At 36.9% G+C, this 18,932-nt stretch overlaps 1 protein-coding gene across 1 annotated transcript in view; it reads right to left on the minus strand.

The window, feature by feature from the left end:
* MYO3B (myosin IIIB) overlaps positions 1-18,932 on the minus strand; it is an 88,610-nt gene that overhangs the window by 30,011 nt on the left and 39,667 nt on the right. The window contains exon 8 of the mRNA XM_009877614.1: positions 6,382-6,447. Within this exon, the coding sequence (XP_009875916.1) occupies positions 6,382-6,447 (66 nt within the window). The remainder of the gene's footprint in view (positions 1-6,381; positions 6,448-18,932) is intronic.

The raw sequence follows: 18,932 nt of genomic DNA on the forward strand, positions 1-18,932 counted from the left end.
GAACAGCGATTTCCCAGAGTGAGAAGGAAATCTCTAGGTTCTGAGATTTTTTTTTATTCTCCATACCTTCCCGGCTACTTCTATCAGAAGTTGTTTCACAGTGATAATACTAATGAAATCAAGAGCATGACCTCACCTGGGCTGACCCCCCTGCTTAGGGAAACGGCAGGACAGACACTGACAAGGCAAGACACCCAGGCCAGCTACATTTGGTCAGAAACTTGTCAGCCAAGGAAGGAAAACCAACAATCTCCGAGACTGATAAAACGCTCTGTTCCGACACGTCACTCTAACTGTCCCTCTTACCTGTGTACCACACACACCTGTGGCAGAAACTGGTCAGTCACATGCAGCAGAGAAGTGGAAAAGACAAAGACATTTCAGGAATTAAGTTTGTTAGTGATGCAAGGCTGTGCCTGCTTCCCTGAAGCCTCCTTCCCAGGCCTGCCCATCCCCCAGTGCTGCAGGTCACTCATTTGCAAAAAATGAACTAAAAAATTGTGACAGCTTTGCCAATGGCATTTCTGTTTCCAGTCCTAATTCAACAGGACATACAGGATACAAATAACCTTATCTTCAGAACTATATATAGTTGCTCCCTTGGAAAAAGAAAACGCTGAGCACTAAGCGTATGTATATCGGTTAAACAGGCCTCCTGTCTTGAACCAGCATCCCATGATAAATAACACGGATTTTACTGTTCTTTCTGCTACAATCAGATACCAGGATAAGACCAAATTTATGACAAAGTACTCAATCATCACATGCATAATATAAATTCTAATGGTCAGAACACATTTATATCATTATTGATCTGCCTTTTGGTAGCAAATGCTGTAAACTACCAATCTTCCTGAACTACGAGAGAATTGCTCTAACACTGAAATGTCACCAGCACCTGTTTTCTTAACAAACCTTCCTTCAGTTTAATTTTTAACATCAAGCACCACAGTGTAATTTAGAGTACACATCTGAAACTTCACAAAGGTTCACTCACATTGAAATTGTAAAATTAGGCCTAGTAAACAGCTTTACACCTTCTAACGCTTCAAAAACTACAACAGATTTCACAGCCTCCTTTGGGCTGAGTTGACACAACAATTTATTCTGGCTTACACACATGGTTCAGAGAACAAACACTGGAAATCCTATGGAGTGGCATCTCTTGCAGCTCTCAGAATGGGGCAGATTAAATTTACTTATGTTGAAACCCTTAGAATTTTACCAGAGACAACAGAAATTCAGTCAGAACTATTCTAGGGAGCATCTCAAAAACATCAAATAAATTTATTTATTGTATGATGAAATTGGGCTGTTTCGAGCCTTTTAGCAGCAATGTTTCTGCTCTGCTTCTTTGTCCTGTCCTTGAAGAGCCAGGAACACAAACAGTCTTTGGAAGCTTTCGCAGTAGAAGCTTTTTATTAGAAACGGTATGTTTTGCATTCGTGCCAATATCCATTCCCCTTTGACACTACACCATGCAGCTGATTTGAGGCTGTTGAGGCATATAGAAGGTAGGAGTTAAGGAAACCATAGTCTGATACTGACAGTTTCTTTCTTTTACATCTTATGTCATAGCTGGAAAGGCAGCTAAGGACAGAGACATTTTTCTCTCCTTTAGTGTTTAGTGCATTCTTTCCTATTTTTCTGGTAAAAAACAACAGTCACCAAAGAGACAACTGCAGATCCACTACGCTGTGATCGCAGTGCAGCTGGGAAAAGTTTCTCACTCACACACCATTAAGGTGGCTGCCTCATGCCCTCTGCTGAGTCCCCAAATCCAGCCACACTATGACATCTTCATCTGAACTAATTCACAGACACCTGGGCAGACGTGCTCAGGTTAGTTCTACTAGCTTGAAGCCCACGGGCAGTAACAACATTGTTCCCAGTACCGTGTGCCCACCGCCCATGGGAGGACAGCAGGCACATCTCTGCTTCCTGAGGCTTCCCTTAATCTAAAAGCGTGCTGGGCTGCTTCACTCCCAGCTCTGCTGTGAATTATCAAGTGACTTTGAGCAAGACGCCCTTTGTCTCAGTTTCTTCAGCTGTTAAAAAAGGAACTGAACTCCTGTCTATTCTGCAAGTACTGATGACTTAAAAATCGAGTGACTGGAATAAGGCATCACTATTCTACTGTTGCTTCATCAGTCCAATGCAAAGGTATTATTTTCAGGCAAAAATGGTGTATTATCATTTGTTTTATACTTTTTGCAACTCCAGTTTTTACTGCTTTCCTATTCCTGTACTTCTGCCTTTCATACCATAAAAAATGCATTCCAAACAAACTTGGAACACATCCTTTCTTTGAGAAGTATAATAATTTAACTGGAAGGCATAACTTCACCCCTAAAAACAAACTACAAGATCAGCATAGATATATTTCACTTCTCTTCATCCTTGCAACCTTCCTTCCTTTCCTTCCTTGTTTTCTTTCCTGCATCTCAGTATTCGCACCTGTCACTTCTGTCTCACTGTCCTCAGTCTTCTGTCATGCACAGTCTCTACTTTTACCAAATATTATGGAAGTGAAAACTATGTAGTAAGAGGCGGTAACATCCTGCCTTTACATCTTCTTTCAAGCAAAGCAGAGATGGCAAACACTAGCTATTCCAAAAGGCCTTCCTTCCAACAAATGGTAATAGCAACAGAGCACTTTAAAACCAATACATGACCTATTAATAGAGTAACTCTGAATGTAGACTCATCAGCTTGTGAGGCTGTGTTTAAATTGAGTACAAAAGAGAGTTTATCAAGACTAAAAACTATATTTGTACTGTATTTGCAATGTTAGTGCTAAAATTAGTTACATACTGATGACAAATGTGACTACAAATCCTGTAACTTCACATTTTTACTTTAGTACTTCCTGAACTTCTTAATTCTTTAATTCCCTCCAGCTCAAGAATAACTAATTAATTCAAAGAACCATAATAGTTAATCATTGGTTAGATAAATTTAAAAGGAGAATGTCTGTCCCTTGAGATACCATTGCTCATTTTAATTAAAATTACCATTTTGTGATGTAATGTAAACAAAGGTTATTGTATCCTTCTGCTCCAAGAACATACTAATTCTTTTATCTACCCCTAGAGATCAGTCAAGTTTTAAACTTACAAGAAAATTACTTGCATCATATGAGATAGTTTTAGTGAACACATATTTTTTTATTCATTTTTACATAAAGACTGTATTATTTTACGAACAAATTCTGAAGCACCCTGCGTCTAAAATGGTGGTAGACACAACTCATTATCTTAAGAGAGCAACGTCACCTATGTCGTAGCTATCAAAAAAAAAGCCTCCTAAACATTCATGGGCAATTAACAGATTGAACTCTTCAAAACTGATGTTTTATTTCAACACAGAAATACACTTAGCAAAACATATATTACTTTTAGGAGCCAACCTTCCAAAACCTGATTGTTTACATGGCCTTATAGGAATGGTAAACGCTGTTAATATGTAGGTAATTAATTCTTTCTCACATTATGAATGGAGCAGCCAAGTCCTTTATGGACAATTACAGTAGGACAGTCATGCATAGAATTTTATTGACCTTTTAAAAGTGTGCATGTGCTGTGTGTATCTCAGTAGATACCAAATACACAATTAGGCTGCTGCCAGAGATAACATGGCTGAAATTGTGTCTCGTCTTTATTTTTTCAAAACAAAATATCTAACGCAGATTAGCTGTCTCTTTGTAAAAATCCTTATAAGGACAAAGCATTACAGTCTTCATCTCAAGTCAAGGTCAACAACATAAATTCACCAAGCTAAGAATTATCTTGATCCTCTCTCCATTCAGATTTTGTAAATAATACACCTGACTTGAAAATGCTGCTGCAAAACCATATCTCTTGGGGCATATCGCTATAGTTAAAAACACGGACTTCACTTCTGAAATACATGATTACTATTTTAACCATTTAAAGAGTTACCTACAAAAGTACATTGAAATTTCCACTCAGGCATGTTGTAAATCAGTGTAATACGTGAGAGAACACTTATACAAAAAATGCCTTTCAAGACAGTGGCATTTCAATAGGAGGGGAACGTGAGGTGAAGAAAAAGCTACAACAACTAGGTTTGGCAATCTTGGCATAAATGAAATTATTGTATAAACTGAAATCAAAAGTATGCTTAGCCAAAATCATGTGCTTGGTTTTTGTCAGTACATAGGTCTGGCCTGCATCTTGAACCAGATAAGCTTGTTATGCAAATGATGTCAGCCATCAGGAAGGAGGTAGATAACGAAATTATTCGAAAGCTAATGGGTCATCACAAGGGTGACAGAAACACCAGGCAAGGTCCTAACATATAGATAAAAGGCAGTACGGAATTTATACAATCACTGCTTTTAATTTATCATAACTAGGCTGTCACAAAATGGGCAGCAACAAATGCATAACTAACACGTATCAATGAGCCAATTATCAGTAACGGCTTAAAGGTTTGCAGTTGTATGATCCAATATTTCATTATTTGTTTTTTTTCTAGAAAATCCACTAATGTAAATCCAAGCCTCCATAAAAACATCTTGTAACCTCTGCATCATAACAAGTGTACTAACATATGCCAGAGAATGAAGCAATGCCATAGAGAATTCCATTTCAGTGTTCTCTTAAAGGTAGCTATAAAACCAGTATATTTATTACAATTGTTGCATTTCTCCATGTTCAGAGACTGCATAGAAGCATATCTCCTTACTTCACTGTGCATATTACTATAAAAATTAAAAGCAAGATTCTAGAACCTGCAGATGTTGCTGGTGAGAGGAAGTATTTAAGCAAAAGTAGTTAAAAATCAGTATGATTGAAAATACACCATTTCAGGGTATCAAAACTCCAAAGGACAAGATTAAAACCACACATAGCCATAAAGCACTAACATCTGACTTCTTTTATGAACAGTGCATGCTAAACCACAAGACTGAAAAAATGTTAAGAAATGCTAAACTTTAGTTTTTTGTATTGTTCTCAAGCTCAGCAGAGACTTCTAAGAAAGGGTATCAGGACAGAAGAAAACTGTATAACAATGTTGAAGTTTAATGCACAGTGTTTTCGAGAAAGGAATGTAACCTTATTTACCAGGTGCCCTGACTCTCTAGAGCACAAGAGGACTATGACCCACCAGTGCTAGTTTCCCAGAATATAGGCTACAGTCCACAAATACTGTAAAATCAGTATTTGCTCTATAATAGAATGGAATTCATCCACCACTTCAATTACTTCTGTAACTAAACACTGATGTTGTCATAGACCACAATGTGCACTGCTGTGTAAACAAGGACAGTACAAAGAAACAGACCTTGGGTCAACCTGCTCTAGAGTAACGTACTTCCACTGCCTACGCTGGAAGAGATTCTGGGCTCCACCGCAGCAATGACAGTAACGGCCTTCCTCTGTAGACCGACCGTTACCTCACATTCCTACCCAATAAAGGATCAGCACAGTAAATATTTTTCATGGATTATTAATAAAATTTGCATTACTTTTTCTAACTTCTCCCAAAACGGGAAGAGACTACTACACAACTGATTGAAAAAAATATTAGGAGGGGATGTTGTACACTCCACAAGTAACTGGATACATTAAGGAATAGAACAGATTCGAAATGCAGATGTGCGTATTTTCAAATCTATCATGAAAAGTCAAATCTGAGGAGCAGTGTTCAAAGTACTTGGTTATCTGATTGGTGTAAAGTTCCCAAAGGTTTGATAACATTATTCCCCATGTTACACAGTTTAGGCTTTAATAGATCCCAATGAAATCCTGAAGAACCCTAACAATTACTCATAAAAGTTGCTGTAAGGGTTTTGCATATAACATTAGCAACAACTATTTTGTGTTTCCTTAGCTTCATTTTTAAATGATATTTCTGGATATTTCAGTTCAGTGACAACCTCAGCGAGAAAGTTGGTACCATCTAACACCTTACGTTCTTGGTAAAATTGGTGCTCAATTTGGCATAGAACCTACTGAATATTAATGGGAAAAGGCAAGTTGGTTTTTTTTGTCTTTCAAATTCTTTTTTTAAATTGACTAACAGTCATTTTCACTAATTCTTTTTTCTCCTTGACACAAAATTTCACTGCAAAACTATTGAGGAAATTAGGTATATTTATAAACCCATCCCAGTTCCATCAAAGTCAAGAAGCAAATCAACTAAGGAGTTCAGAGAAGCTGTGAAGAAAATTACATGGGAAGATCAAACAGTGCAGCACAGCTTTCAAAAAATGAAGCATAGTCTAGAATCTATGAAGAGAAAACTGAAGTTAAAAATCTGCAAAAGCAACAGCTCCGTAAACGAACTCTGTTTTCAAATAGATATACACAGGCCTTGCTGAATGATCTGTTATTAAAAGAAAATAAAACTCACTGTGAAATGAAATGGTTGAATCCTCTGCACCATTTTTCAGGATGTAGCAAAGTAGGAGGAGGATTTCTGAAAAAAAAAAAATAAAAAATACACAGTTATAGGGTTTAAAACTTTAATGTTTACTAGAATTATCCCACAGTCAACAAAGATGATACTAGTTCCACTAGGGGGAAATTACCATCGAGAAAGTCATGCTCAAATTGTCTATGTGTCCCCTTCAGATGCCTGTTGGGTTTTTCTTGCTGCTCGTTACTCCCTGACAGTTCTCTTTTCATGTCCTTCTCCTTTCAAGTCAATACCTTTGAAGTCAGTAGGCAGTATAGCTCACAGTGTGCCTCCAACATTTCCCCTTCAATTCAGCCTGACTCAGGAAGGATCAACTGAAACTGTGACATTAACCTAGCCATCATGGCATTTAGCCCTTTACCCAAGAATGCTGGCTCCGACCAAAAACTTTTAACGTATGGGTATCTTCATCAGAACTATCGAACTGCCAACAATTTGTAGGATTTTTGATCTGGATTTCAATCTATATTCAGTCTGGCTGACACTCTAAACTCTAAAACTGCTAAAAATAGATTTTCTTTTTAAAGCGACATTTAGCAGACACATTTTTAAATTACATAGTAAGAACATTCCATAAGAATAATAACCTCAAACTCTGGTGGATTCCACATTAGTTGGTACGTAATTACTTTCCTTTCTGATTGTTACTGTTAAATTACATAAATATACAGAGCGAGGCCTATATATTAAGAGGGGTAAATTTAGGTGGCTCAAATTTACATGGACCAACCTATAGAAGAAAATGGTCACAACTCACATCTACTATATTATATAGTCACATCTACTATACTATATTCAGAGTTTTCTTCTGCAACTTAAGATTTTATAAGTAGGGAAATCTATTTAACATTTTAAGATTAAACTTGTGTTTTATCAAACCTTAATGATTTGTGTTTTGCTGTATTTTTAGGGCTCAATGCAAAGGGTCACATATCACTGAACTGGTCTAAAAAAAAAAAAATCACAATAAGACTTATCCTACATAAGAAACATTCACTAACATTCTGGATTGTATCAAGAATCACTTCATTTATACCAGGGCCACATTCCACAGCATGACATCGCTTGGAAACATCTCACAAAACAAGAAGGCAAACAGCACAAACAACATAAATTAGCGTTGATCTGCTTAGTAGTCTTGAATTTTTCATGCATATTCATTCAAATAGTAGTTCCATTACAATTACCTTCAAAAATCCAAACAAAATAGTTTTAAAAAAATTTACAGCATGGCTTTGTAATAGATGGACCATTTTTGCTCATCTGTATCTATTCAGAACAAATCCGGTCATCTAATTTCATTGCAGGCTGACATGTTTTCTGAGATATGTAATTACTTTTCTCTTTTGTTACAGAAGACTTAGGGAACCCAATTTTCTTCACGAAGTGAAGAAATCCAGAATGTTTGGGATGTGCATCACTTCTCAAATTTATTATTAAGAAAAAAATGTGACTGCTTATTTTCAATAATTTTCAGTAATGTTTCAGGGTTTTCTTCCATTTAACAGGCTCACGCTTATCACAGAATCTGACTTTTTACAAGCATTAAAAAAACCTATATAAAAGTATTTCTAGAGATACTCGCAGAAAAAAAAATCCTGGATGAATGGTAGGCAAACTTTAAAAATCCTCTTTTTCTATAATGAAAATGGTTATCAGTCCACATATCCTACTCGCATGTATTCTGCAAACAGCTTTAAGGGACAGTCAGCTGGAGTTAGTATATGCATTTAGTCTTTATTTTGCAGGAATGGCACTCTCTCTGACAATTTGGTTTCTGATATGACTCGCTTTTATCATACTGTGAAGTACAGTGTATTTATTTTTAGAATTATACTAGTATTGTCTCCTGAATATTTGCTTTCTCAGAAGCTCAGTTACTATTAATGAAACATGTAGTTTTGCCTTTTATGTTCACGCTGTTCTTGAAGACTTTCCACAGTAGTAACAATGGTGCTTACAAAAAGCATAGAACTCGGAGGCTCTACTAATAATCTCACAAGGAACATTTTGAAAAAAAGACACAGAGATACTTATATTAGTTTCATTTTTTATGATGGAAACAGGTGGGATTTCATCATGGCAGAACAGACCAGCAGAACAGATGTCATTCAGGAAATACATTTAGTCATTTGCAGGTTAATGATTAATGGAGAAAGTCACGGTTTTAACCACACTGAGCACGTTTTGTCCAACAAATTACTAAGCTACTAAGCTCTCACTGACAGCTACTCTCTTAGAGGTGGCTGAGCATACTGTGTACCAAATCAACACAACCAAGGAATCCGTAGATCTGCAGATGTTTTCTTGCGCTTGATACTTGTATTTGTTGACAGAAGATACTATGTTGTTGTTAGGGCTTTTGTAGTAAAAATATAGAACTAGAGGTCCTCTGTACTTAAGACACTAAACTAATACTTCAGGTACCCCCACCTATTGATTTTGTATTTTGATAAACTGAGCTGATAAACATGATCAGAACCTTAATTCATTAGCATCTGTAAAGTACATTAGTTCCCCTTGATGAATGACATCACTTAACTACAAAGTACAAAATCAGTTCACCCTTTTCTGGCATCATGTCCATAAGTAATTTCCACAAAGGGGCACAACAGAGTCAGCTTCCTACCTTCACTTCGCCTAAGACATCACAATCTGTTTCACGGTTACAGCAGAAAACACCGCTGCTTCCATGGCATCCTCAGAGGTGGATTTCTGCAGTAAGGACTTGAACTCAAGTTCTAGGGTAACACTAAAAGTCAGATATGCAAGGGTAAGCACTTTAGGCTCTTTTGTGAGCACACTAAGTCTTCTGCAGTTTGAAATTAATTATTTCAAGATATCTGTAATTTGTATCACCTTAAAGAGAAAAGGTAAAACAACTCATATATTTTCAGATGCTAAACAACAAAGAAGCAACACTTGCCTCACCATTCCAGCTCAAAAAACAAACTAGGGCCATTTGTGATTCCAGACTATATCAAATCCAAGACATGGAATTCCATGGCTTTTACATACTTCGCATCAGCCAGCATCACTGCATTTCACCAACATCTGGCTGTTTCTGCAGCACTCAGAACACATTCACAGCAAAACTGAAAAGCTACCTCTTGTTCACTTGCTGACATAACTTACCCTACTTTTTTCATATAAAATTAGAACGTCCCGAGTACAACATTTCAATCATCCTTGTCACATACATAAGAAGCTGAAGGACAATATAGTCTTGTTTTCTATGGGAAGTGATGAAAAATACGAGAAGTAGATATGAACACTATTGCAAGAAGTGGGTATAATTGGGCTTGCCTTTTAAAAATGTCCTCTTTTGAGGACAAGATGAGTAATGATGCAAGATGAGTAATCAACCACTTATTTCACAACTTGGTCTCTTTCTTCCTTCAGTTCTTCCTATAATTCATAATTAGTCACGAACTACATGCTCTATTTCCTTAGGCAGACGCATTGCTCTTGTGACAAGCTTTTCTTCCCTTGTGGTCAGTGCTTCCCATGGTCACATCGATGCTATTCTTCACTGGGAGTTTTGCTTCAGTGAGGACTACAGGATTGAGTCTGTACATGACACCTCATGCAGGAGCACAAGGTTCCTTAGAATGTGAAGACATTAGCAAGCTTATCAAGCAAGAACTGCTGCTGAATTCTGAATTACACACACAGAGTTATGTGCTGGAAATACTTTAATCTGTCGAGCTTTATGTGTTCCCTGTGATTCAGCCTGCTTTCACAGTCACAGCTGGTAAAACAAAATCAGTCATTTTACCACAATAAGGCCAATGATGTACCTCAGCGAGCACCACTCATCCTTTATGCTAAGCTGTAAGCCTAATTACAGACCTCTGAGAATAGATATTTGCTGGGAATGAGAAAGTAAATATTTTCACTTTATAATATTTCCGTGACAGATTTTAAAAAATGGAAACTGCAACTACTATTTCTTAAACTACTTCATTAAACAGTCATACACTTTATAAAAAGAAGTCAAGACAAGGCCTCCAGTGACCAAATTGCACCATCAGCATACCACATTGTTTGTAATGAGAAATTAGCAGATGAACATCCAACACCTGTCACCATGAACAGGCTCTGCCAAGCAGAGCCCCGTACATGCGTGTTATGAATTGTTTTTCTAGCAGACTGAAGAGACAACAGTTCTGTTGACATTTGCTTAGGTTTATACATAGACAGTTTTTACATGAAATTAAACTACTCATGCACGTTTTTAAAAAGTGAAAGAGACATAGAAAAAGCACAAAGTCAACCATGCGATTCTCCCACATAAGGTTACGTAAAATTAATTGTTTCTGCTAAAATACATGAATAATTGGCATTAATTAATACCTGATAAATTCTCATACAAGTTTAAAAGACCTGCTACTCCAGAGCATCCGGGTAACTCTCCAAAAATAACCAGGCAATTCTTTAAAAGGATTAGAGGATTTCCTATTGCACTCAGTTTGTGGCCAGTTCAAACCAAGAAGAGGTTTCCATTGATCCGGATGAAAAACGCAGATCCTAAACATTCTCCCACATTCATCTGCCTCCTACTAAAGGCTACTCAAGTTTGACTGAATTACAGTAACATATTTCACCAAAGTTCACTCGGCAGGAAGCAGGGTACTATACTCAGCCCTGTAATGCTAAGATAGAAACCGGAGAGTTTAGATGCTTACAGGAGTGGAGAATCAGCACAAAAGCCTCCGTGTGTACAGTGACAGGCCTTTGAAGTTGCTTCTTAGGTCAGTGAAAAGCTGTCATCCATCTGACTCCTACTGCAAGAAGCCTTCATGGTTGGGAACTACAGCAGCACATTGTCTTAGGAGGCCAGAAGATCAAAAAAATACAGGAGCTACAAGAAAACTGGAAGCAATGCTAGAAGCATCGGATCTGGGCAAAACGGCTCCAGGTCGAAAGCAACTGTCTGCCTGCTGAGTTGATCTAGAGGGCTCCAAAGGCAATGGAACGTCCTTTCCTCAAAACAGCCAGAATTGTGCAAGCCTTGACCATACCGGGCACCAACCTCCCTTAAGTCTTCTTAACCAGATGTAAGTGTGGCATTCCCATGCGTATTCAGCCTACAAGACATGAACCGTATGTTGAGACTGTATGTACCAAACCACAGCATATAAGACAGCTGAAAAAGGCAGTAGGTCCTCACACAATCTTCAGCTTCTTAGGGCTCAAGGCTCAGCACAGTTACATAAACCTTTCTCACATTTGGCCACTTTTGCCTGCAATTTTATGTATTTATTTATTTTGCTGCCACCAAATAGTGACTCAGTAGATTTGCTCAACTGAAAAACAAATACAAATCCACAAATTAACAGAATATCATCTACCTCTTTAAAACACATTTAAATCAAGATTTATTCACAAGTCTCCAGGTTAGAATATTTCATCAACCAGCATAATAATGAGCAAAAATAAATGGTAAAGGGTAGTCAGTTCCAGAATTATGCACGAATCTCCTTTTGATTTTCAAGATTCACTTTATGCATTGCCAAAAGAAAAACGCTTCAAGAAGAATATAAAGAGGCTGTCAAAAGAAACCTTCTAAGAAATCTCCTTCACACGAACAATCTTGTGTTTCAAAACGGTATATATCTGATAAATTAAAAGTCACCTTTAAAGTAATGAGTATGGGTAGAAATAACGTGCTAAGCACATTAAATTATTTTGAAGGTCAAATAACAACCTTCAGAAAATGTATTAAAACCAATCTCAATTATATAATTTTTTAGTTCATAGAGACAGGAAGAAAATGGATGAAAAAGTATTGCAAAGTGTTCTGCTTGGGAACATCTGGATTATCTTTGACTTTTTCACTTGAACATTGCAATTCACAGGCCACTGGTTCCAGTCAGACTTGGCAGCTGCAAGGTTTCATTAGCCTTTTTCAGGCCTTGACAAGGCATCGTTTATTCCTGTCATTTACTCTTCAGTTTCCAGTTTCAGTTTCTGGCTTCACTGAGACAGAAACAAGTATTTTATTGCAGAAATATTTTTGGAGGCAGGTGAAAACATACAGCTTTGCATTCCAGTGGTCAAGCTTCAAAACAAATATTTAGCATAACTGAATTATAATTATGCTTTGCCATCTCATTTATTGATAAAAGTTTCAGAGAGCTAAAGAGACACTAGCAAATTAACAGCAATTGAAACAGAGAAAGCAATAGTAGAGAATTTTATTTATAATCAGTTCACATCTTTACTGCAATGTAGTATTTTGCTTTTCTATTAAAACCAGTGCTCTGTGAATTTGCACAGCAGGAGTATGCCAGTTGCCAAAGAAATAAAAATGGGACAGTAATACTTCCGTGCCTGACTGAAATACATATGGTGCTGTCTAGACACTACACTTCTGTAGCAGGAATATTAAAATACTGCAATTACACTGCACATTTGTAGAATTGTCTGGGAAAGTAAACTAACTGTTAAAATTTGAAAGTGAAAATCCCACAGATAAATTTCTAAGGGCAAGTCCTGAACTGTACATGTTTCAAACTCCCACCACACATCAGTCAGTTTCAGAAGTCTGAGGCCCCTCTTCCCATTGAGTAAAATCTTTTCACTACATTATTCCCATGAAAAGGGGTCTTGCTTCACAGAACCACAGAAGCGGTTTTGCCACTTTCTTTACCTTCTTTTCTTCGTCTGACTAATTTAGCCTTTATTTCCAAAGAGAAAGACACTTTCTTATATTTCATAGAAGGGAGCCTCTTCTTAGTTGATACTCTGCAGAAATACAAATAAACCTAACAGTAACCCCATAAAAGAAGTTTATTACCACATGCTTGATATGGCTGGTACTGAACACAGAACTCAATCGTTACACTTGACAAAAGCAAGCATTTAAACTCTGCATTTTCAATAGGAAAAAAGGATTACTCCTTATTTGTACTTTATGACTCAAACCTTACTTACTGTTTTCAGTTTAGTCTGGTTCATAGCTTTGTAAGAACTGATACTATTCTGATAGCCCTACCAGTCTGGTTCAAAAATGAATACTTAGAGGGGGAATACATTAATGGTGGCATATTTCCAATGGACCATTAGGGGGATCATTATAAAAATTTTGAAGTAATAGACTGAATAAATGCTGAAGCGTAAAGAAACGTACAAGACATGTAAGAGTACCATTTTTTTAAAAATGAATTATCATTTAAGGTAATATGCCTTCTGAGCACGAGGATGGAATGCGGAATGGAATTTATTTCCTCCCTCTCCTATTCCATCTGTCCTGGTTTCAGCTGGAACAGAGTTCATTTTCTCCCTAGTAGCTGGTACAGTGCTGTGTTTTGGATTTAGTGTGAGAATAATGTTGACAACACTGATGGTTTAGTTGTAGCTGAGCAGTGCTTATCCTAAGTCAAGGACTTTTCGGTTTCCCATGCTCTGCCAGCGAGCAGGTGCACAAGAAGCGGGGCATGGCCAGCACAACTGACCCCAAGTAGCCAACGGGATATTTCGTATCGTAGGACATGATGTCCAGTACATAAACTGGGGGGAAATGGCCCTGAGGGGTGAATCGCTGCTCGGGGACCAGCTGGGCATCGGTCAGGGAGTGGTGAGCAATTGCATTTGCATCATTTGTCTTTTCTTCGATTTTATTTCTATTTCTGCTATATTAACTTTCATTACAACTATTATTATAGTATTTTATTTTATATTAGTCATTAAACCATTCTTATCTCAACCCATTATTTTACTTTTTATTTCAGTTTCTCCTCCCTAACCCACTAGTGGGGGAGGAGTGAGCGAGTGGCTCCATGGTGCTTAGTTACCAGCTGAGGTTAAGACATGACACCATCCAATGAGCCTTATTCTAAAAACTTGAATTTTTCTTTGCTTTAAAAAAAAAAAAATACTTAGGAATCCCTGTAGATTATAACTGGAGTGAAGGTTAATAAACACAGTATGATTAACATGAAGAAATTTTTCATAATAAAAAAAGCCTCATGACAGCAATACAAATAAACCCTCTATTAAGTAGAATTAACTGACAATGATATCAATAAGACTGCATCCCAATAAACCTGTAAGATGCCAATGTAAAACTCATGTGTCTCTTGAAACAACTGGGCAGGCTGTGGAAAACAACTTGGGAAAAATATTGACTTACATAAGCCAGGAAATCTAGGAAAGAATGAAGGCAGTTAAATTTAAGGCAAGAAGCAAATTAAATTTAAGTGCAAGTAATGTGTAGCAAAACAATCAGAGATGCGACAACATACAAAAAAAACCCTACAAAGCTGAAACAGAAAATATCACAGAACATGTGAAAATCAAGAGGGATGATTTTTTTTTTTATACATGCAAGATTTCATCAGCACCTCATGCTGAATATTTTAGGGTAAGCTCTGCAAAGAAGCATCCTCTGGTAAGTTAACACATCCAGAGAAAAAGAAGAATTGAAAGGAGCAATGGTAAATGATAGACACAGAACAAGGGAGTTTCTGAATGTAGGAGGTAACATCTTGGCAAAAGGAAAGACAAGACTGGAAAGATTGGAAAAAAATATCGAAAGAGTAACACGATGAGAAGAGCAAAAAACAAAAATGAAAGGTAAGAAGTAAAAAAGAGAGACAAAAATGAAGATGAAGACAAGCAAACCCAAACCCTCAAAGGCAAAACCAGTGTATTGTCTAAAAACACCCCAAAACCCAACGCCACAAGCACCTTTCACTAAACTCTTTGAAAGGAGCAAAGAGGACAGAAAGCAAAAAGTTTAGTGGGGAGATAAGTAAAATATTTAAAGTAGGATAATAATGAAACATAGAAGAAAGAAAAGCATTGACATAAATCACTGATACTTGGCACGGGGAGATGAAACAAGAAAATAACAAAACTGGAATACAATATAGATCTTTTAAAAAAAACGTATTTTGAAGACAGACTGCATGTACCACAGAAAACACATGTCTGCCTATCCAAGAATGGGTAAAAAATGCAAAGTGGCTAGCGGTAGAGGAATGCAGAAGCAATACATTATAATAAAGGAGGAGCTATGAGAAAAGCATGTTGTTAAAACAAAGAGCAAATTACAACTGAAATTTGAGTGCCCTGAATATTATTAGACTTTTGCCATTAGGAAAGGATTTAATTTTTTGTAGGCATCAATGAGAATCATGGCATAAACAATGCATAGAATGCAACGGCAGTAAATGTTGAGGATACACAAACGTCTTTTAGTTGTCTTTTTCTATAGTAAATATTAAGACACTGAATGAGAATCTGAATCATAGCACTGTTTTACCTTTAAAACATTCATAACCATTAGCTATTCATTTTCCACATAAAGTCAGGTGGTAACAACAAGCAAGCACTCTATTTCCTCAACAAATCTGGGAAAAAACACATCTGGGTCCTATTGGAAAGACTGAAATTTTCTGGCATCTAACAACAATAAAACTATACAGTCATGTCCTCCTTTTCTGGAATAAAGAGTTCTGACACAGCTCAGCTGAGATCTTCCCAGACCAAGAAGTTAAATTTTCCACAAATGGAGCTCAAAGAGCATTTACAGTACGTTTGAGTCATATGGGCACTACGTGCACCTCTGGAGTCTTTAAAAAGTCGTATTAGGTTCTGCAAGTCTTGAATATCCAATACAAGAAACAATTAAATTAAAAACAAACAAATGAACAAGTAAAAAAAACCCAAGCAAACCAAAATGCAACAAAAACTTTAACTAAACCAGCTGAGAAAGAAAACATATTTACATCAATAAAAATGCAAGGTATAATATGGAATACAATTTTTCCTTCCTTGCTGAATTTCCTCTCAGTAATTAATTACACGGGACTAAGAGGTGATCATATACATGTTGACATGACATAGGTATGCAATTTTAAATAACACGTACAATAGCTAAACAGAGAAGAAAATTACATTTTCATCAAGTCAGATCTCTGTTTTTGTTCCAATGTAAGATGTTTTCTGTTCTTTTTGTTTCCCCAGACAGTTCAAGCAGATGCTGCCTGTAAAAGTCTTGATGCGTTTGCTTGCTGGCAACAGATCATGGATCATCAACTTGGCCAATAAAGCCATCGTATTGTAATTCAGAACATCTTTACCCAGCACTTGTTCTAATGTGCGAACAGTCTGATAAGAGGGAATCTGATATAATTTACACTGTGAATGAAGAAACCGAGAAGTTACATTTTGGCTAATTTAACCACACCAAACTGCACAAAGTCAAAACACTTTAGTCAGAAAGGTAGAACGATGAAAGCTGTTACTACTGCTTTTTCCCCAATGTTTTCAGAAGCTGTAGTGCTGGATCCCAAAGCACAAATATCAACTCTCTCAAGAGAAGCAGCATTCCTTTCCCCTGTTCCCCCAAGATACCGAAGCAAGGTTTGCACAGAAAAAAACCCATAAGTGCTCCCTTTCCAAAAGCATAAGAGTTGCTTCCCCTGCTTGCATAGGCATACCTTTTTATTTTTGTGTAAATACAACTTTCAATTGGATCTCATAATTCATTTGCCAAGTAGATTAAAATCCCAGTCATAAATACCTTCTACCCTAGAGATTACCAGGGCTATGCTCAAGTTGCCTCTTACTTTCCTTTGTATATACTATAAAAATACTGACACTCTCTTTCAAGAAAACAAAGATCATTCTCTCTAAAAATAATTACATCTCTCCTGGAAAATTCACTTGTTTTTGATCGGTTTTACCTGCTTATTTTTCAGTCTTCTAGCCTAGTTTTATATCTTTTGTATGCTTTCAGTGTTATTTTTGGAGGGTTACTAACAACACTAGACAAATTGGTCTAGCAACTGTCTCATTCCGACAGGGTAAATAAGTGAATTATCCTGTTAACTATTTGAATACCCCCTTATACACCTGCATGGATGAAGAGAACATTATAGCACAGCACAGACTAATGCAGGCTGGAAACGACCTCAGGAGGTCTCCACACCAACCTCCTGCTCAAAGCAGTCAGCTCTGAGTTCAGGTCAGGTTTCTCAGGGCTTTATCCACTCAGGTCATCAGGCTGCAAATTCGCTTTCAGTCAACTTTTCAGCAAGGATTCTTAGGTCTTCATCTGTCAGCCCTTTGAAATCCACCCCTTGGACATGGCCTTTGCTTTGTGTCCCTACATGCTTAAGGTCACATTTAGCTCCATATAAATACTGATGCCATCACAGAACCAACTTACAGATGAATTCACCATGCCTCCATCGCTACCTACCACTTTCTTCCTTCTCTTTATCCCTTCTTCTCCATTCCCTGCCTCTCCATTCCCAAACAACACTATTGTAACATTTGTCAATTTAACTTTGAACAGTCATTTAATCTATGTTTCAGTTTGCTCATCTGCAAAAAGTGGTGTCTGCACAGAATGCAGTATTTGATGTCTTCCCTGGGTTTTTTTTCTTGGCCTCACAACAGTGGTGAAAACTTGCACGTCCTGGAGGAACTCTTGAGAGAAGATGCAATACAACTGTAATCTAAATGGCCTTTTGTTATCCTAAAATAAACCCACTGAAATCATTATTAACTTCCCGAATACTGTAGCTATCAAGATTTATAACCAATGTCTACTCCAATAAATGTTTCTTTAAAATTTTTATGAATTCTAACTTATGATTATATCTGTGATAGGAAAGGAATATAAGACACTAATTGTTAATAGTAAATGTGTAGATACGCATAGTGCATTATTACTGCACTAATAATGAGTGATGATTAAATATACTACATAGAACTTTAACATTAATCAAACCGATAACTGTAACAAGCAAATCAATACCTTTCAAAGCAAAGCTCCTTTTCTCCAAATGTGTTTGCAAATAGTGTGATTACTTATTATTGCATATTTCTGGAAATTACTTCAGAGGGCAAAGCGCATAGGCATTTGGTGATTTTTTATTACAAAAATAAAATAACCAATGCACATTCATTACAACACTGCTAGAATGCAACTAGTATCTAAAAAGTTTGTCTTTCTTTTTTCTTCTGCTTCTATCAATCAGTGAATTAATTCTTTTAAAATATGAACATCAATACTTCACTTTTGAGAAAGGCATCTGTTTTTCAGTTACATCTCATGAAAGTCTCTGGTACCATGAAACATATGAGGTGCCTTATTCTTTCTGCAATACCAAACTGTGTGAAGAGATTATCTTTTTTTCCTGTGAAAATATAATTTTATGTAAGCAGCTCAATTCATTACAAGTGATGTGGGCTAGTAAACTCCAAGATTAACCACAGGCTATAAAGTATGTTTTGGAAACCCACAAGGCTAATGGCTTGAAACGTAGTTTCACTTCTTCAAGACTGCACTCAACAAGAACATAATTTTCTTATTTTCCTTAAAACATCAAGTTCCAACTTGTACCTATAATCATAGAATAGCCTAGGCTGTAAGGGACCTTAGAGATCATTTAATCCAACCTCCCCGTCATTGGCAGGGACGCCTCTCAACTAGATCAGGCAACACATGCGGACCAAATGGGGAT

The sequence above is a fragment of the Apaloderma vittatum genome, unplaced genomic scaffold, assembly GCF_000703405.1.
Source record: "Apaloderma vittatum isolate BGI_N311 unplaced genomic scaffold, ASM70340v1 scaffold10701, whole genome shotgun sequence".
NCBI lineage: Eukaryota > Metazoa > Chordata > Aves > Trogoniformes > Trogonidae > Apaloderma > Apaloderma vittatum.